This window comes from Trematomus bernacchii, unplaced genomic scaffold, assembly GCF_902827165.1.
Source record: "Trematomus bernacchii unplaced genomic scaffold, fTreBer1.1, whole genome shotgun sequence".
Lineage (NCBI taxonomy): Eukaryota > Metazoa > Chordata > Actinopteri > Perciformes > Nototheniidae > Trematomus > Trematomus bernacchii.
In genome coordinates this window covers 15,164,040-15,185,879 of record NW_022987739.1, presented here as the reverse complement: position 1 = coordinate 15,185,879, position 21,840 = coordinate 15,164,040, and the positions used below count along the sequence as shown (strand labels likewise).

Sequence of the window (21,840 nt, the reverse complement as noted above, 5' to 3'; positions counted from 1 at the left end):
CTAATGTATGTTCATTATTTATTTATTATTTATTTAACCCTCATTTTTGGCAGATGAGTCATGCAAATCTAGTAGCCTGTTCCACATTTTACCAGTATGTTGCTGCTAAATGGTGCTACTTTGTGCCATGCACCCAATCCTTAACCCGTTTACATAATCCAGACCTAACCATAGTCATTTAGGCCCCGCTCACACGGGACCGTTTGCGTTTATGCACAGTATGCGTATTCAAAAAAGTCTTCCGTTCACATGCATTCGTTTCATTTAACGTGTCTGTTCAAACGAGACCGCTGGAAACGCTGTAGTACATATGCTGGGACTGTAAGTGGCGCTGTAACTTCCGCCACAAAATACACCAAAAGCAGTGAAGAAGACTCCGCAGCAGCCCCGCAGCAATGTTGCCATGGCTACCCTTCTGTTTACGCCCCGCCGTGGATTTAGCAACATGTAGTTCATGTAATTCTCCATGTCCACTTGTTGCTGATGGTTGTGGTAGAGGAGCTGTAGATTTTTGCACTAATATCTGTAGCATGGTCAGTAGCGGTAGCACTAGCAGTAGCTACTGACAGGAGGAGGAGCATGTCTCTGTGGAGAGGACTCGCTCAGAGAGATATTCTCTACAAACACCGGGTGAGATCCTCCTTTGTCAATATAATGGATCAATGTATGAAATCTGACTCTGTTTATTTTGTTTAAGGAGTATATTGGGCGTTAACAATTCTGGTTTGCCTTTTATAATATTATTTCATTCAAGAACCCCTTGTGCGTTTAATTAACACAGCCATGCTACAGCAGTGAGCAGGAAAGGTGGGGCTATCGTTATTTTTTCAGGAAATATTCGTATAGAGGTGATTACACGGACTCGGTTGACACCCCAGAGCGTTTCGTTTGCAAATCTATCCACCTTGGGACCCGTTATCGTTTGTGGGGTCAGTTTCTATCGGCCTCGTGTAAATAATAGGGCTATACGCACGCGAAACTATGCAGATACAAGCAGTTTTCTCCTCGTGTAAACGGCGCCTTACTTTGCTCATGTTTATGGGAGAAAACCCATATTCTAGTGATAAGTACACAAACTTGTTCAAACCTAAAACCATGTAGACAGATTTTATGCATCTGCCATTGCATTCCCACTCTGTATTACTTTCCCAACAGTTAAAACCATGCAAAGACCCAAAATACCATTAGTGTAGGAGTATTACTTGTATCATATGCTCAGGATGTGGAGATACCAGTGTCAGCAAGAGTGTGGTATAAAACTAAATATTTTAACAGTGACAACATCACAGCACTTCTATCGTTCTTTTAGGCAGATACAAATGAAGAGCCTAAACCTTAACCCAAACAGTCGTACCTCATGATAATGATCAACACCACACAACCCCAACAAACAGCTCAACACATCCATGCACACACATCTCCACCTTTCCCTGAGCGGGGGAAACACAAGATCTGCTAGTTTGGCTCCGGAAACCCACATTTACAACTCTCTTCCTCCCTGACACCATTTCACACAGATTGCTCTTGCCTGCTTCAGGTACCCTCCCTTAGCGAAAAAAACAAACACACACACATCTTCTATAACAGGCAGCTCCACTCTAAATCCTGTATGGAGGGAAGGTTTTGCTTTATTGACCTCTGTGGGTTATACGGTTCAAGTCTGTTGCACTTCTGCCCCCACCCAACATCACAGGCATGTGTGGTTTGTTAAATGTGTTGCCACACCCAGTGTTTAAGTAGCATTTCACACGATACTGCAGAAGGAAGTGTTGCAATATGGGTGTGGACTGAGGATGTTCATAATTGGTGTGGTGAAATTCCTGCTGCTAACCATAATATTTCTTAATCATTTAATTTTCGTTTTTTTACCCCCGGGTCAAACATTTCAAAAAATGTTTAACAAACAGGAGTCATATCATATCAAATCTTCTCTAATCCACTTTTGCTACCTTTGAAACCCAGCTTTTCTTATGTTGTTGCTATGGTATTTTGTGTGTATATTTCACTGTCAGCCCTTTTACTTACATTATTTTAAGTTATTAAAGGTCACCTATTATGCAAAATCCACTTTTTAATGTCTTTTATACATAAACATGTGTCCCCTCTAAAGAGCTTCTGAAAGTTTCAAGAAAAAAGATTCGCTTACTTTTTGGTCCTGATCCATTTATATAAAAACCTGTCTGAAAATGAGCTGATCAGATTTTGACCACTTTATGATGTCATAACGATTTTTTTGGCTTGTGTAACCATTAGCCAATAACCAACCAAGGTACACCCCCCATCTCCCATTTTTAAACCAAATATCTCTCAGGGGAGCGGCTCCTTATTTTCATCTAAAGTAACAGAGAATCAGCACTTTTGAAACAGGGCTGAAACAGAGGGGATTATGGGATGCTACAATGCATGATCTGTTTGGTATTTCAGCCAAACACTTCAGAGACATGTTTTGTATATATCTGAGACCTATAATATATTGATGAAAAACAGAATAATAGGGGACCTTTAAGCTTAATGAAGTTGGAGTACTGTGTGCTTCTCCTCATCTGGGTATTGGTTAGTGCACATGCCTTTGATTAGTTGACCATGTATTTTTTGTTATGTCCATGGCTTGATTAAGCTTACCTCTAGGCTGTGGAGGGCAACAGCGCTGCAGCTGGAACTGGAGATTGTCTGTGCGAAGGCTTTGGCCCTCCAGGTGCACCAGCAGCTCAAACAGAGTGGCCCGGACCGTCTCAGTGCCGTACAAGCGGAACCCAGTGGGGGCCACCTCAATCTGGAAGTTCTTATACTGACGCACAGTACGAGACTCCTTCAGGTCGATCTGTGTGGAGAAAGAGAAAGATTTTATATACTGAAAATAAAACAGCCAATATGGGTGTGATTTTGAGTTTTTGTTCATAACAAAAGAAAACATTGTGATTATATTTGAACTAAGGAGTGTTTTGTCCTTTTATGTCAGTTTCATTTTGAGTTTATTTTCAAATACTGAAATATTATTTCCCTTCAAATATATAGTTTGTACTTTTAAAATGAATAGTAAGTGAAAAAAAGATAAACATTTGTTGACGATGTTTCTTTTTATATTTAAAATACTAAAACAATAATAATCAGATATAATACTTACAATAAAAATACTTACTAATTATATTAACATTTGTATTTACTTATTATATATTTGAGTTAGGAGTTATTGTTTTTTTCTATATTGTTTAGAGTCCAATAAATAATACAAATCTGAAGACATTTTCTGGTTTTAATGTGGTGATGAATGACAAACTGATTCCTCACACTGTATAAAGAAGTGTTCCCTACCTCAGTGCAGACCACAGTGATGATGATGTACTGGTAGTCGGTGCAGCTCCAGCGCAGGACGTAGGTGCCCTCCTCGTTGCCCTCCTGACGGAGCTTTTGGATGGCGTACTCCGTGCTGGGGAGGAAAAACACAATGGTAATGGCAATTGGTAATACTTAACACATTTTTATATATTATAGGAAATCATACTTTATTTTGTGTGCAACTGTTAAAATATCAAATAAACAGTATACTTTATAATTTAATTGTTTGTTTAAAGAAAAATAGCTGTAAATTAAAAGTTTTATTAACTACCAATTTATAATTTATTAATAATGGTTATTATACAGTGTTACCATTATGAGTAGTATGACTTTCTGTGTCCAGTGTTTTTGTAGGCAAACAAGCACATGCCCATATATACACAGATTCGCAATAAAACTGCCGGTACAAACCAGATGGGTCCATGGCAGCCGTTGTTTGATGTTGTGCACCACTGAAGCAGGGGCCACCTCCTTGCACAGGAAGTGATGGGCATCTACTGTCAGCCGGAAGTACCCATCAACGAGGGCCGCAAAGGACAGAGCATCCACCCTAGAGGGCATGTGCAGCTCCTGAAAAGAGAAGAGACGACGAGAAGGAGATAAAGAGAATGAGTCAGTGGTGATTAGGGTTGCAAAATTACGGGAATTTTCAAAGATGGAAACTTTCCATGGGAATTAACGGGAATAAACGTGAATTTATGGGAATAAACTGGGAATTTTCAAAATTGAAGGTTGGCTCTTCATAGGGAACTTAAATATAGTTGGGGAAAGTATATTTTAGCATAATCTTGACTAAAACAAACAGATGCCATTCAAGTACACTTGAATATCAATGCCATAGCACACTGCTTACTGCATGGCTATTGAGACCACACAAAGGTTCGCAACTGGCTCACAAATGTGAGAGTGGAAAAACTGGTTGGCATTCGGGCAAACCTAAGGCTCTTTGAGCCGGACACAGAGCCATCCTCAACAAGGCTGGACAGTGACACTGAAGAGGAAGACTCAGAGTTGGATGTTGATGAGGCCCAGGAAGAGCCCATTGACTGAAAGGGTTTAGCAAAAATGCAGAGGATTGCTTGAAGGAAGATTTGCATGTTTAATGGGACTTTTTGGAGGCAGAAGGGCTCTTTTCATTTAACATTTTGAATGGGACTTTGTGGGGATTTTTGGATGGGAGTGCATTTTTGTTCATTTTTTAATGAGTGGGGTTGGGGGGGATGAGTAATATTTAACTCAACATTCCTGTTTTCGTTCTTCAATGAAACAAATAATTGTTCATTAAATAATTAAAACTTGTTCTGTTCTACTTAAAAAAAAATGTTTTTAAATCTGTTGAAATGTCATGTTTTTTGTTTAATTTTGCATTGAATATTTCCAAAATTCCCCAGCTTAACTTCCCATGGAAACTTTCCAGAAATTTACCGGAAATGTTTCGCCCCTTTGCAACCCTAGTGGTGATGACGTATGACATTACTCAAATCTTTGATGAAGCTTGATATCACTATTAGTCAGAGCTAATATGGTATGTAGCAAGAGGCAGGTTTTGTTCAAGCAGGATGTTAAGTGAAACAAATGTTGCAGTCGGGACACATTAACTATGAAAAAAAAGTAGAGGCAGTTGGCGGTCCAGGTTATTAAATTATACGAGAATAACCCCACTATGACACATCACAATAGTATTTACTATGAGGTGTATGTTTGGGGCCATTGTAACAAAAAAGACCCATCAACTGTGTACAATACATTAATTTCAAACTAAATTATTGTATACAATAAACTTGTTGTAAAAAAAATAGAGATGGGTTGATTTTGGAAGCAAGGAACGACTCCACTGGTTGCAACATTTCATACAGTGGTAACTTAGCCATGGGACACAGTGCTTTTAGATTTTGCCTCACCATCTTCTTGTTGTCCTGTCTGTAGATGGTGACCGTGGCCTCTCTGATCACAGTGTGTGTGATCTCATGGAAGTCACAGAACACCACCCAGTCGTCATTTTTCAGATTTTCATCCAACTTGTTCTTCTTCGACTTGCCCTTTTCTTTGACGATCAGAGGTGTCTATTTTAAAAGATATAAAAAGAAATATAAACACACAAATTATAACAGATAATAAAAATGACAGTATTTTGGTGACTTCATACGTTTTTATCATAATATTGTTCTATAAAAAATGTGTTGTTGTGGCCTCTCAACTATGATATTGATATCTTAATATTTTCCCTATTTGATATTTGACTCGTTTGTAACTTCTAGTTTATCTGAAAGCTAGTGAAAGTGGAGGCAATCTTCTTTTCAAAACTATGTGTAAAAAAGACAACTGTGTTGCTCACTGTAGCAGGCTTCTTCCTCCAGGAAATGCCAGTGGTTCCACGAACCAGGACCTGCATGTTGTGGCTCGTCTCCTTGTTCTGGCTCTGCACTTGGCTCTGGTGGTAGTACCCTGGAAAAGGAAAGCAAACCTTATATTGAGGCAGTTACACATGCAACAGAAATGTAAATGCTGCAGTTGTTAGATGAAGAAAATACATTTGATTAGCTAATTGGCTTCTGAATATTGTTCTTGCAGTGCTTATGCAGAGACTATTGAAGTCATGGGAATGTCTTATTGTTTAATGTTGGTTTACATTGAAATAGACTCTGATCATAAGTAGGTTGCTCAAGCCATCGAGCTTTGCGTCAGTGCTGAAAACGTTACACATTGGTTAGCATAATCCAGGCTATGGTGTACTGTGGCTTAATGGGGCATGTAAACATCTTGTTTCTTTCACTTTTGGTTTGTCACTATTTGCAAATACACACACAAAGTCTGAGGTAGATTTGGATGTCAACAAGTTCAAACATGTTGTTATTCTTTGTTATAGAACTGTGGGCAAGACGCCTCTGCATGTAAACACCAGGCTAACCACAATAGGATTATAACAGCAACAAACAAATGATAGTTTTTTGGTAGTGTCGTGGAGAAACCTCTGAAGATTCAACAAATTACAGAGTGACTACCTTTACAATGTTCACGCATCTTTTTATACACATCTCTTATCAGTTGTTTTCACCTTCTATTATGTCCGTGTGTGTGTGTGTGTGTGTGTGTGTGTGTGTGTGTGTGTGTGTGTGTGTGTGTGTGTGTGTGTGTGTCCGTGGCTTACATCCCAGTTATAGTTTAATTAGTGGAGTATCGGATGATCTCAGGTACTAGGCACCAGGAGAGTCAAAGTCTCAGGCTCTCCTTTTTTTTTTTATCTTGACTTTCTCCATTATTCCGTCCACCATCTTGAATCCCCCTAATCAATCACATTTGTTTGACATTTCGACTTAGATCATTTGTAATGAAGTTTCGGCCTGAATAATTTTTGAATGAAGTATCGGCCCGAATCATTTTCAATAGTGTTTTTGACATTCTGGCCTAGGTCATTTTTAATAGTGTTTTGACCATGCTGTCTTTCATATTTGTTCTCATCATGCTTAATATTTTAAATAGTAATCCTGATCATTCTATCAATCTCTCTCCATAGTTATTATACTGTGTCTTCAACTCTGACGGAGATAATCTTGGTAAACAAATAGTTTCCTTTCTTAGCAATCTATAATCTCCTGTAATAGTACTAGTAAAATTCCTTCTTGAACAAAAACCTACACTGAGCTGTTGCACGCCACAAATCTGGAACGGTGCCTAGGAGCTTTAAATTATGTTAAAGATCTCCTATCATGCTATTTTTAGGCATATATTATGGGTATCAGATATATACAAATATATAAATAACATATTTATGATGTGTTTTGCTCAAAATACCAAACAGATTATGCATTTTAGACATCCCTCTATTTCAGCCCTGTTAGAGAAATGCTGATTCTCTTTTTATTTCCTGCTTTTTTACACAATACTCTCTCCAGTACAGGTTAGCTCTGAGTGTTAGCGATGCTTGCTAATGTAAACAAAGACCATATTACATCCAAAACACGTTGCGCATTGTTTCTGATAGCGACGTTTCTGATAGGGCTGTGGGTGTAAAGCCAGCCCACATTTCCGAAATTACGTCATATCGGACGCAAATCTGGATCAGCTCCGTTGTACCCCCCGTTTTTAGAGATGTGGGTACGGAGGAAAAGAGAGAGGGTTTTACTTTCTGACACTGTGAGTTCCCTGGCACACCAGGGACACATATGTATGTATAAAAGACATCAAAAAGTGCATTTTGCATGATAGGACACCTTTAAATTATCTTCATGAAATCTTACCATTGTACCCTCCATTGAGGAGATCTCCCTCCTGGGTCACACTGAGGGACAGGGGCTCCTGCAGCTCGCTGCCCAGCCCGCAGGTCAGACCCTCCAGCGTGGCCAGGTACTTGATCTTCAGGTCGTACGGCGTGATGTTGCTGTCCTTCATTGTGCGCTGGTTGAATTCATTGAGGAATTTCTTAAAGACGTTGTTGATGCGGATGCGTGTCAGGAAGTTGCGCCGCTTAATGTTGAGGTTCAGCGACTCCGGGATGAAACGTTTGTAGCTGGAGGGGTGAACACAGAGATGTTTAACTTCCAATGCAAAAATACTGTAAAACAAAATACTGTAAATTAGTATTTCAACATGTATATTTTCTACTTTTTTCTAATGCTATTTTATTTCTATTTGAGATGTTTACATTTTGAATTGTTTATTCCTAGTCTTTTAATTTCTCTAACGTACAATGCCTTGTCTTTTTATGCTGCTGCAACGCAAACATTTCCCAAACTGGGATCAATAAAGTACATCTTATCTTATCTTAAAAGTGTTTTGGATATTAGGAAAAATAAAATATGATTTCTCAGAACCTACTGATGAAGGAGTATCCCTCAATAAGCGGGCATTTCACTTCCTGTGTTAGTAAAACTGTTTTTGTGTGCCTTTATGTTCTTGATGTTTTTTCAACTTTTTCTTTAGACTTTTGTTTGCAACTAGCAGATTTTTGGAACAACATGTGCATGTGAACAGAGCACTTATCTGAGAGGTGACAGTTGGAACGAGCAGGGAGAAATTGGCAGGATGGCATTAAAAGGCTGCCAATATCTTTTTTAGATGTGGATGCTATTTTAAGATCTAAATTATGTTTTGCAACTAATTCCATGCCTAGTCTCTGAGTTCACCATGGGGACATTAAAACAATTACACTGATGGGTTTCTGAGCCTGTACTTTTACTAAATGTATTGCAGTGGGACCTGTTTTTCCAAGTAGAGATGAAGTTGCAACCATATAAATCCCATCAATGTAATTGAATTACATATAAAAGATCTTTAGGCAATTTTCTTTCTGGCCTCAAAAGGAAAGATTCCTTAAGATGAAAAAACAAAACCAAAGCTAAGATATTCAATATTAAAAGACAACTTTTATTAAACCATGTGCCTTGGTATTAGCAGGAAGTGACTGTACCTTATAATGTCAAAAATAATGGAGTCAGCTTCCTTCCTCTCTTTACTTTTAATTAAGGACCTGTTTTAATTTAGTAAATGACAACATCCTGCGAGAGCTCAATGGCTTGATTCCACGAGGAGGCTGCCGTTTACATGATTGTGTAATCCACATACATGCTGATTTTGGAATCGTTATCAAAGATAATGTTTTACCTGATTTCATGGGAAGCGGACATATCTGGGGTCATGTTCATGTTGTAGTAGGTGATGGCAAGCACAGCCATGCCCAAACATTCATTTTCTATCTCGTGTTGGTCTGCCTCTGAGTGAGAGATCCTCAGTGGAACCACGCCTTTCACAAAGTCATGCTGGCCCTGGGAAAGAAAAAAGTATTTGTATTTGACATAGAGATACACCAAACGCATATAGAGATAAACAAGTTAAAATAATAGTTTTGACTGACCACAAATGATGACCAAATTAATTGAAGACTGCATTATATTTCTTATATTTTGGAGATCTAACAAATTAAATTAGGTTTATATTGGAGTAAGGAAACAAACATTTGAAAGAGTTAAAACTTCTTTCAGACTTTTCTGTATGTTTATGGCTTAAAATAATGTATTGACAACAGTGGCTCTGACTGTCTAATGCTGAACTTTAAGCTGCACTTCCTGGTATTGTTACATTTCCTCTCAGCTGTTGATGTTTTGAAACTGAAGTGTGAGGTTTGAGCTGTTAATCGGAATGATCAGTACATGTACTTTTAAAAAGGAAGAAATAACAAATACAATCTTTAAAAAAAGAAATGTGGGTGGATTCCAATTTTTCTTGCTGTTTGGTGTACAAAATATAATTTACACAGGCTACAGCCATGCTTAAAACACTCCTGTGATAATGTAAAAATATGTATGTATTTTATTTTTTCTTGCTATTTTTCACCTGGGAAAACAGGTAGTCGAGAGAGGCCCCGTCCAGTAAGGGAGTTCCTTCTGGAGTTTTCTTGGGGCTGAGTCCTCCTTTGAGTTTACTGATGCAGTGCCTCCAGACAGGAGACTCTCCTTCAGTGGTGCCATGCCAGTTTCTGAAATAAAACCTGACAGGAGAGATAAAGAGTTAACAGAATGAATACACAGTGTGTGTGCATGCATGTGGCATTACTAGATAACATGAGTCAGTGTTCCTCATATATATAACATATATATATAGGCATATAACAAAGTTGTATTTATTTAGTTTGAGAGCAACATCTAAAGGTTCGATTTATAAATATGTTGTGCTCTTGTAAACCATTTCTTGTTAATAATGTGTGTTGTCTAAACCAGGGGTTCCCAAAGTGAGATGATTACAAAATAAAAAATAAAAATATTTTTTATTAATAATAACGTGTGCAAAGACATTTTTTAGGGCCGGACTGGCCATCTGTATAATTTCCCCGCTACGAGGCTCCCCCCATTGATAATCCACTAGCGCAGTGTTTCTCAAACTTTTTCATACCAAGGACCACTTAACCAATAAAATACACTCACGGACCATCTAACTCCACAAATATCCAAAAACAATAGGCCTGCTTACCACTCCAACAGTACATAACAGCCTAATAATGACAGCTTAACCTTCTCTATATCGCCTCGTTCACACATTAAATCAACAATACAAATACAACTACAGATTATATAAGCATTTAGTTCAAATGAGATTTAAAATGCTCACAGGTTTTACACCTCTTATGAAATGAAGACTATATTTATTACGGAGTTTATGTCCGAGCCAACAGACTCACAGATCGTTGGCTACTGAGAGAAATGCAAAATACACCGTATGTAGTACGATACAAACCTCCGCTGTGGATTTTCAAAACAAAATACAGTAAAACTATGGTCGCAGGCCCAAGTTTAACTCTCTGAGGTCTAAGCCATTTTTTCATATGTTAGACTCGCCTGGGCAAGTTCTTAATGTTCTTGTATTTATTTCTTTAAATATCTTGTTTCCTTGTATGTGGCATTAAACTGGAAGCCAAATTAAGATTTTTTCTACAGGGAAACTTGATTTATACTGTGCACATGACAAACCCTGCAGACAGAGGATTAAATGTGACAAAAGTGTACACATATTTACGGAGATTATGATACTGTGGCCGGGGCAAATTAGAGTATAGCAGGCTGTCACGGATTAGGTTATTAAAGGAGTCTTATGTCTATTGAAATATTCAAAAACCTCTTGTATTTTTGGGTGAACTACTTTAGACCTTACACGTCCACGAACTCTTTACTAAGTTTTCTTTTGAAATATTTCTAGAGGAGATGACATATGTTTGATTCCATAGATAATAATAATAATCTATTGCATTTCCATAGATGGGATTTTGGCATTTGTTGAAAGTAGTGGAACTTTTAAATATTATTTCCATTTCCAGATCATTTAATGTATACAGGTAGACTATTGGTATGCACTAAACAAAAAGCCCATAACATTCTGAAGCAGTGAAGATAAAAGAGGCTTGTCACCTCAACACAAATTGTTTGTCAGAATTCAATCACTGGGCATATTTCTTCCCTTTTAGGTTTTGACCTGCTTGCCTGTTTTTGTTTTTTATGATAAAGCTTTTCTTTTCATTAGCCTGTTCTTTTCAGGCTTACCATCCTCTCTGTCTCTTCAGCCACACATCTGTAAATACCCTTTCAAGCCCCAACAGCAGAGACGGTGTAGGGCAAAACCCCATTAAGACAACATTCGAAAAACAAAGAAAAATAATATATATTTAAAAAACTGAAATAGATGCAGTTAAAAATACAGCAACACATACCGGCATTTTTCTGGCTAGAGCAACATTCCAGGGCTTAACATAGTAACAATGTTCCTGCTGCTGTATTTTCTAAAAGCCCCACTGTGTCTGAAGTTCAGCCTCACGTTCCTGTCAACTGGTGGCACCTAATCCCTGTGTTTGTGTTAAACATTTGTTTATGCTAAAGATTGTTTGTGTATGCAGACTTGACCACAATTCTCTGCTTGTTATGCAGAGGGTTACAGCAGAACGCAGGGCAGGCTACAGCATTCAGCACAAATACACACATAGTAGTACACACCACAGTTAGGCTCTATGCACTCGCGCTATTCTCTGCCTTCACTAGCTACTGTCAAAGCAGAGCAAAGTTTAAGAGGAAGTACAGAACACCACAGTAATGTTTTTCTCCTCTTTACATGAAATTTGGCCTGACATGTCAAATCAATTCTCTAAAGGGGGTCTTTGCTCTCTTCAAATGATCCCAGTGAGTCTCAAATATGACATTGCTGGTTAGTCTCATAAAATTGTTCCATCCACACAGTGTTTCAGATATATTTGGCTTTTTTCTCTTCTAATCCCCTTCAAAAATCAATCTCTGTCCACAATATGATCTTATGATCATTATGGCCGGCGCTAAAACACTGCTGAGAGAATGTGAATTTGCAAAGGACCCAGTTGCATACAACTAAAGGAGCCCTATAGATAAAATAAAAACCAAAAACGTTGACAATATTTCAAAGGTTTAATTTATTCTACTAAAGACACATGTATGTATCCTCAGAGCTAGACACATTACTTTCTAGATTCAACATATACAAGCCTCACAATATTCCATTATTTAATGATGGCCGCATGGGAAACAAACGTTCCTAACTTTCCATGTCTTTTTGGGTCATTGAGTAGGATATTATGTAATACCTGTTATGTATTCACATTTAGTCCCAGTCTCCTCCAATTTGGACACAGCCTCTAAAAAGGCCCAAAGGGACAGCTACAAGAGTTATCCTAATCCAAATGGTATCCTTTCAACATGGAGGAACAGCACTTCAAGCAAACACATGTCAGCAACCTGAATCTCACTTCTGCTCACTAACCAGATCTCCTGTAATAATGAGAACGGTTGGAATGTAGTTGGCCTGCTCCTTCATCACTTATGGTGAAACCTAAATCCATTTATAAAACTCACATAGCAATTAATATATGTTGTCTTATTGTCTTTATTAGGATCCCCATAATTTCATGCAATTTACAGTGCTGTATGAAGTGAAAACTAAAATGGTCATCCAATTATCACCATCCTAAGGCCAAACAAAAGTAAATACAAATAAGTGTACATAATAATATATGCATACATAGCCACAGACACAGTTCAAATGTACTTTATAATACTTAAATAATTTTTTAGCAACCTTTTGAAATGTACTTGAGAATTTTCCTGAATGATGTGGACCGGTAGAGTCCAGCTGACCATGGCTCTGTACATGACTGTTTTCTGTCCCATATTTGATTTAGATTTGGGTAATACAAACCTTCCTTCTATTGTATGTCGTGTTTGATAGTTATGTTGTGCATATTGCGCTATAAACGTTTGTGATAATATATCTGGTGAGTGAGTCACTGTAATATTTCTGACAAAATGTAACAAAATATAAGTTGACCTCTGTCTGACAGTTAACCATTTCAGTGTCTCCAGCATTTCAGTGACTCTGGTTCTGTAGGAGCACTGCAGTGCACATTGTGCTGCCTTATTTTGTGCTACTTGTAGTTTGTTTAAATCTTTTTCAGCAGCACTAGACCATATAACCAAATAATAATCAAGCTGCGACAGAACCAAAGCACCCAAAACTTGTCTACTGACATCCATTGGCAAATATTTTACAATTCTTTTTATAAGTGACACACCCCTTCCCATTTGTTGGCCTGCAGGCTGGTTTGCTATGGCACGCTGTTAGTTTGGTATCGCTCTACCTACTGCTCATCCCACAAGAACGGCACATTCCACATACCAGGAGCCAGTTTACAAAGTCAGGACTGAGCATTCCAAAGTACCTGCTTTTGCCTGTGGCTCATCTGGCAAAGCACAGATACCCTTTACTAATGTTGCAGGCTGGGTGATGGGTGTCATGTTTATCAATTTAATATTTCCACCATCTCAAACGTTACACAAAATATGAGGTGGTTCATTAAGGGGAAAAAAAGATTCAATTTAAGAAAAGACTTAATGAAGTTAAATGGAAGATTGAAAACTCCAGTGTAGTCTTACCTCATGCGATAGTGCAACTTGACACTGGTTTCATCTGTGATGGTGAACTCAAAGGTGGGGGGGTACCATGTGCAAGTTGTCTCATCGTAAAGGGCATATAGGTTATGGCACAAGGGAGAGATTGCTGAGAAGGAAAAGAGAACAAAGGAAAAAAATATCAATATTCAGACCAATTATTGGATTGGATTTTGGGGTTATTTTACAGCTCTGTGTCCAAAGAGAGGATTTAAGAGCAACAACCAACAATCTACTTATAAGATAAGTGAGGGATCATTGACAAGAAGCATGTCAATAATCTTACTTAAGCCAACCACAGTCTGCTAACCAGTCAGCAACTAATTGCTGCGTAAAGATGGGAATATGCTATTTCCCCAAGAGTGGCACTTAGTATAGTTCTACAATATTTGATGCATAGCTTCAAAACTGTGGTTGCGATTGATTGCAGATTTGAACAACAGAATGGCAGCACTTAGAGGTAAGGCAGTGACAAATGTTCTCACAGAGAAGATAAGTTCTACTCTGTGAGATTGTTGTTGAGTACAGTACATGTTTAATAAAGATTAACATTATTTTGAAGCTTTATACAATGTAATTTAAAAGGTGGGAATCTAATATATAAAAATGGTGATAAGGGTCATTTCCAACTGATGTGTCAGATACTATAATCACAGTTAACATTTACATTAGATTGTTCATTGCAGGCAATAAACTGAATAAATAAGGAGAGGAGGCACGTCTTGATTTTGCCAGCTAGCTAACAGTTCAGTCACTCACAGCATTTCTTTGCAGCCTCCACACAGAGCTCCAATGCGGTGAAGCAGCCTTTGAAGTACTCTATCGGCTGCACCTCCTCTGTGTAAAAGTGGATTTCCAAGCCCCGAATGGAAGAAGGAGAAGAGGACAGTTGGACCCTCTTACTGGATCTCCTCATCTTCCCACAGAGTTGCCTGCTCAACTCCATCACCCACAGAGTTGGCATTCAGACACTGGACGAGAGGGAGAGAGAATGTTAGATTAGGTTGTACATTTAAAGTAAGTTTGGCAACTCAAGAAAGATGAGAGAAATGACAACATACACAAAAGGGAAACAACTAAATACATATTTCTCTTCTCGACGATCTGTGGAATTGTAACCCTGTTATACAAGTAATTGCTTCTAAGGTGAACTAATATGATTACTTAACTCACATTTTCAAATAACCCGCATTTTAGAGGAAATGGGTGACCACCAGGCTTTTGAAATAGACAATCAAGTGTGTTACAACCAATGTGCATGTGTGTGTCTGTGTTACAGTAAGACAAAAATATTGATTCTGAGCTGAGCAAACACCAGAATAGGGTCCAATGTTCACTAACCTGATAACTTATATTATTACAGCGCAGTGCCTCAACACTGATGCAGACAGCACACAGATGTGTCAACAAAGTATAATTACGTCAGCCTGTCTACTGGGAGGATGACATCAACATGGAGGACAGATTGTTGCTGCGTAGTGACTGCGAGGAGTCTGGGCCTCACTGTGGGATGGGTCTAATAGTCAGTCTACACCAGCTGCATAGCAAAAGCAGCATGAAAACAGCAGCAGCCTTTGTGTTGACAGCACTCGCACAGCTAAGATGCCAGCATAACCAGAAACAAATATCACTTATCATTACACAGGCATCTATTCAGACTCAATGTCACACACACACAAGCATGTACAAACAAGCATAAAAAGAGGAGAAAATGGGAAAGACAGATATAAAACACAGAGGGTGACAGACTGCTTGTTTGTTCTGTTCTATTACTATCATGTATTGCTTATCGCAGATCCTGTTAACACCTTATTAGTTATAAAGCAAATCCAAATGAAAGCCTTTTTTTTTTTACCTCAATGGTGAGATTTGGCTTATGTGCCAATCCCCAAACATAACCACGGAGGAGCAAAGTAGTCAGCTTGGGAAGTGGTCAATGTTCTTACAATACAGTCATCCTTTTTCTTCATTCTCATGTATTACAGCTGAATTTCTTGTGAAGCCATTTTCAATGAGTCATCGGTCTGCCTTTATACAGCGAGTATCGATCACACAGTGAAGCCATTTCCCTCCCTTTTCTCTCTTTTACTACCTGAATTCAACTTTTGAATGTCACAACAGTAACATTTCAAACATATTTCTTACAAATGTGGGCGTGGTATAATACGAAAGCCATCAAGACACGATAAAAAGCTTGCCAAATACTACCTCCATATGCCTCCTCATTTTCCAAAGCAAGAACAGAATGCACCAAATACCGCAACAATAACTTTATTGCAGATTAATTAGACATTTATTTTGGTAGATACATCAATTATTTGTTGTCATTAAATTGTAAAGAAGTAGCAAAACATTTGCATTATGAAGCTGAAACCATATCAATTCTTCCATTATCACTTTAAAAACCACTTTTATTTAAATACTTAGTAATGTTATGTTGGCAAGTGGTATAAATATGTGATGACTATAAAACTAAAAAGCGTTGTTCTTCAGCCTAGACATGTTATACAGGTGTTGATCGTGTTGAATGGAACTTGTATTAATGCATTATCTGGTGCTAATGCTTTAAACTATGTGTTACATTAAATTATGATATACTGTGAATAACATGTAGGCTACTATATGTTTGTTGGGTGCTTGTAAATAAATACAACCCCAACAAACAAGCTCTTCTGCATCATTTCATTTTGCATCAGTTTACAGTTTCCCTTGCCTATTTAAGTCTGAGGTGCATTGCCCATCTGAACAAAAAACAAAAAAAACTGACGACAAGCCCATCACAAGGACAAAGTAGCTGAAGAAAAAAAAAGTGAAACGAAAATGACCCCCCCTCTCTCCATGACAACCTTCTCTTTTTGTTAAAAAACATCCTTTTTACAGTCAAACATTTCCTAAGGGACAATTATGACTTAAACAGTTTCAACAGGAAACCCTGGCCGACTGCAGCGTAGCATAGGTTACTTACAGTAGGTGTTTATTGAGTTATTCTTGAGGCCTAATTTATTTTACAAAAAGTGACAGCTAAGGTGAAGAGTTATAAACAAACAGTGACCATGAAAACAACGAGTATCCTTTTCCATTAACAGGGTTAAAAAAAAACGAGGGAACAATGGCAAAAAATTGCTTTTGATGGGTAGTGCATCAAGCTTTAGCCTATTAACCATTACCATGGCAGTCACATGTTACAGTTACAGTACTTGTTAACTTGCAGAATGAGATAAGTACAGAAAACACATTTAAATGTATTACGATGAAATATCATAGATCAAGCTGCACAGCAGGATATGATTAACCCAACTTTTACCAGCTGCAACGTTATGGTTGCGGATGTTCAAACTAAAGAAAATGCCTCAATACTTTTATTACATTGTATACTGTATCGTTTTTGGAAACGGACATTACTTTAAGTACACATTTGAAGGCATGAGATGTTACAGACTATTTCTACACTTCTGTATCACTGCTTTCATTTAAAGACCTTTTTAGTTCTTCTACCACTGAAAGAATTACATCAGTTCTTGTCTGTGACACTGCTGCTTGTGTGTAGCTGAGCTACTGTAGAACATCCCCTAAAATGTCTGAGAATCAATAAATCATTTAATTGGTGCGCCATTCCAAGAGCTTTTCTGCACACGTTGTTAATGACTCAGCACCGACGTAAGCATACTGACGGAAAGAGGTGGGAAGTAACCGAGTACATTTACTAAAGTACTGTACTTAAGTACAATTTTAGGTACTTGTATTTCCATTTTATGTATACTTTGTACTTCTACCACACTCGAATTCAGAGGTAAATGGTGTACTTTACCGATTTTGATTAATAATGTGAAATATAATCAACCCTTAAATAAGACTTTAGTTACACCTGAAGTAAATCCACAAGCTACCCTGCAGTATACATAGTATAAAGCTGCACCTTTACCAGCTTTGATAACACTTTAATGCATCAATAATTATGATCAAAATATATAATATATTATTCTGAAATGGGCCTTATGCAGAAATTAATTGCATAATGAGTACTTTTACTTTTGGTACTTTAAGTATATTTAGATGCTAATACTTTGGAACTTTTACTTGAGTAGCATTTTGAATGCAGGACTTTTACTTGTAACAGAGTATTACTACACTCTTGTACTTCTACTTTTACTCAAGTACATGATCTGAGTATTTCTTGAGAGTGTTCAATAAATTGATTAAGTGTCTTTTTTACCAAAAACATAAACTTACAAAGCATGAATGACAAAAAGACAAAAAGAATATGTTTTGCCCCACAATGTTATCAACTTAAACATAATGGGAGAAGGGGGGGACTATGTTTAACAAAATGGAAAAAGGGAAGTTATGTTAAAAACAAAACACAATTTGGTCGTGATTTTATTACCATTAGTCAAAGCCAATTTGTAGTTACACAGTGGACTGGGTAAATCAATAACTTCACAGAAGCAACTTAGCTATTACAATAAAAAGTGAAGTAAGTAATACAATTTGCTGTTTTTATTTTAAATATCTAAGTTATGATGATAAACAATATCAAAAGGCTGCCCTTTTTCCATTTTTTTTAAGTGTGTGTGTGTGTGTGTGTGTGTGTGTGTGTGTGTGTGTGTGTGTGTGTGTGTGTGTGTGTGTGTGTGTGTGTGTGTGTGTGTGTGTGTGTGTGTGTGTGTGTGACTCTGGACCATGAAGAGGCACCTACGTCTGACAACCACAATGTGTTAAACCAATGTATCTTTTGTTGACAGGATTTTGCTGTTTTATTTAGTGACACCTATGATCATGAGCTTATTCCTGTAATGTCACTGGGTAAATTCCAGTTCACAGAATACAATTTCAGCAGTTTACATAAGTCCAAATGTTTCCCCTGATCCAAGACATAAGGACGAACAATAGCTTTCACTTTGTCTTTCACACTCGATAAGCAGCACAATAAAAGACTATAGACGGCTGGCTCATTTATTAAGACATTTAGCTTTCTTCACGAGTGGGCAATATCAAATCACATTGATAGCAGGAAAAGCCTTGAAACTCTTCTGATGGTGTTTTAGTATTTGACTGTACTTTAATCTCGTGTTAAAATAGTGTCAAACGTATTCATTCACTAGGCCCACGTTTCTGATGGCGTTTGAGTATTACATTGCATCATATTGTACTTTCTTCCTGTAACTCACTGTATGTTCCAAACCAGCCAATTACATTAGATCGCAATAAAACGGCATCACACAGTGGACATGGATGGAGTGCCATGGCTTTCATGGCAAGCTGACGATCGTTGGCTAACATTAGCTTGCTAGCAAGTTATGAGTCTTAAATGGGCAAAGCAAACACAAGCTAGATGTTTCCCCACTTGACAACAGCGGGTAAAGATAAACAACGAGCCGATGAGTAAAACTATCCAGAACACAGATGTCTTTCTCGATGGGAACATTTAGTAAAAGGTTATTTACTCACCCCAGACAGCTGGCAAGTTACTTCCGTTTCGTTCTGTACATTAGACGCTCCCACCAAGTTGTAGCTCCTCTCTAGATGGATTTATAAGTATCGTGCCTCGGCTTCTTTATTCCGAAACTTCCCAATAATAATATTCAGTATCCAAAGGGAAAGAAATGTCGACTTTAATCCACGGAATGTGTTGATGGCCGGTAGCTTGAGACGAGAAAAAGCAGCCTCTGTTCTTGCTAACCCTTCCTGACAAGTAACGGCCCTTTCCCGAAAACAACATAATGGCCCTCTGTAGAATTCGGCTGCTGATTGGCTGTTCAGCCTGTCACTCAAGATGACGACATTAACCCTTTGCTGGATTCAGGCTAGCGTGTGTATTTTCATCAGACTGTTCATCTACTATACAGTCTATCTATGATGAACCTATGGTTTTAACTTGTAAACCCTTTCATATGGAAACAATAAAACACATTTAAATAATACGTTTTTGTGTTATAGTTCACACTCAATTTTTAGTCCAGCAATCTTTAAAGAACCCAGAAAAAGAAATGAAAATTCAAACATCTATATGAGCTTGTAGAATGAAAACTGAATACATGTATTCAAGTACTGTACTTGAAGGTGATTTAACTTGAGTATTTCCATGTTATGCAACTTTATATTTTTGGGTTTAGCCCCACTACATTTGTCTGACAGCTTTAGTCACTAGTTACTTTTCACATAACTATTTTACATTATCCTCCTGTCCAGTGAAAACCATGTACTTCCAGATTTGTTGATATGGAATGTGTGTGATAATCTGCAGAATTAAGAGCTCATTAAAAGGTTGAGAAAATCCTCCTACTTCTTAAGCTAAATAAACTATTTCAAAACCCTCCTGGAATGGCAAAAAATGCTTTGTAACAAAGCTGAAAATATGCATCATCACAAAGCTCATAATAGAGCTGTTTTTCCATAACATCTTGATTGGTTCTCACTGAACAGGGATGCTAGAAAAATGTGATGCTCTTGTAAAAGATATTGTATTGCTGTAGATTACAATATCCCATAGTAATAAAGGATTTCAAATGAGCACAAGCTGTTAAGTGCCACATGTATGATATTCAAACACTGACAGGCCAGGGAGCAATATATTGCAGAATGAGTAGTTTTATTTTGAAACTTTGAGTACAAGTTCCCACCAAGTTGTACACTTTGCTGATGAGGCGTTTGCTTGAATCAGGTTTTAAATGCAGGACTTTTACTTGTTGTGGAGTATCTTCATAGGATGGTATTGGTACTTTAACTTAAATAAAGGATCTGAATACTTCTTCCACCTCATGTCTGCATGTGCATTTTCATCACATAGGCATCTCAATCTGCTGAGAAGTTAAACACCGTTTTTGAGAAGTTGATGTAATATCTTTCAAAGGGACAAGAACAAGACAAAATAATTGAACATACAAAATATGAAGTACTATAGGGGAACAATTCCATGCAACTTTGTGCATCTACTCCACCACATCTTAACAGGCAAATATTGTTATTTTGACTCCACTTTTCAAAATTTGTTTTCCAGCTTTAGACCCTTCTTAAATTACAATCTACCCTTCCTTTCAAGTGATATCCACGTTTATTCAGATTTTAATGCAATTTCTTGTCTGATAAACCGAAGGATTGTGTGTTCCTTTATGAATTAAGAAAACCCCACATTTCTTATATTTGAAATAATCACCCTCTTGGATTAGCCGGAGCTCATAAAAGTGGACTTTTTAGATATACATGGTTCTAAACAGACAGCATGCTATGATCATAATTTATAGGATGCATGGCTGAAGATTAAAAAACTGAACTCTGATTAAAGTAAGGACAACACCGAACATGCCTTTTTCTACAAAGAGGAAACCAACAACATTGGACAAGGAGGTGTTTGAAAATATGTGACTGAATCTTTCCAGCAGACTCTCTCAGCTAAGTCCCACCATAACAAAGTAATGGAGTTTCCCTACTAACTGCAAACTAAAGATCGCTCACAGAGACAAAGTCTATCAATTCACAGGTCTTATTTAAATATTTAGTTCCGTAATATGACTCTGAAAAGCAGTATACAAACATTTGGAGCAGAAGTTTCCTTCCTGCAGGGCAAACCCTCAGGGAGGATCGGAACAGTTTCAGGGAAAACGTACTCAATGAAAACATATTACAATAGTTTAATAACCCAGTTCTTAGGTTGTGTGCAGTGTTCAGTGTCAAGCCCTATCCTTTAGTACTGTTAGTGGACCCCTGTGCACAAAACCACATCAGTACAGCATTTATGTAAGGTCTATAAGTGTATTTTATGGGCAGGTAAAGGCATGGACTGTGACCCTTGTGGAGGAAAGGAAACAACCTTCCTACTGTCACAAAAGAAAAAAAGGATATAAACATTTCTTTCTAACAAAAGACTGGGTGGTTTGTTTTAAGGTATACAGGGACTTTACATGCCGCATCCCAGTCAATAGTTATCCCCTTGCATTAAAAGAAGATTATATTCTCATAATAAAGTTGGTGTTTTCAATGGTTTTGTTGACTACCCTGATAGGTAGTGGGTTTGAATGCCTGACCTCACTTAGAAAATAGCTATACCTCTTTTAAG

At 37.7% G+C, this 21,840-nt stretch overlaps 1 protein-coding gene across 1 annotated transcript in view; it reads right to left on the bottom strand.

The window, feature by feature from the left end:
- Positions 1 to 19,487, bottom strand: part of jak1 (Janus kinase 1) — a 32,868-nt gene extending 13,381 nt beyond the window's left edge. The window contains 12 exon segments of the mRNA XM_034147175.1: positions 2,623 to 2,821; positions 3,313 to 3,427; positions 3,748 to 3,770; positions 3,772 to 3,906; positions 5,238 to 5,399; positions 5,672 to 5,781; positions 7,575 to 7,843; positions 8,938 to 9,098; positions 9,667 to 9,820; positions 13,773 to 13,896; positions 14,547 to 14,758; positions 19,236 to 19,487. Coding sequence (XP_034003066.1) covers positions 2,623 to 2,821; positions 3,313 to 3,427; positions 3,748 to 3,770; positions 3,772 to 3,906; positions 5,238 to 5,399; positions 5,672 to 5,781; positions 7,575 to 7,843; positions 8,938 to 9,098; positions 9,667 to 9,820; positions 13,773 to 13,896; positions 14,547 to 14,751 — 1,657 coding nt within the window. The 5' untranslated portion in view covers positions 14,752 to 14,758; positions 19,236 to 19,487.
- Between the last annotated feature and the right edge of the window lie 2,353 nt (positions 19,488 to 21,840).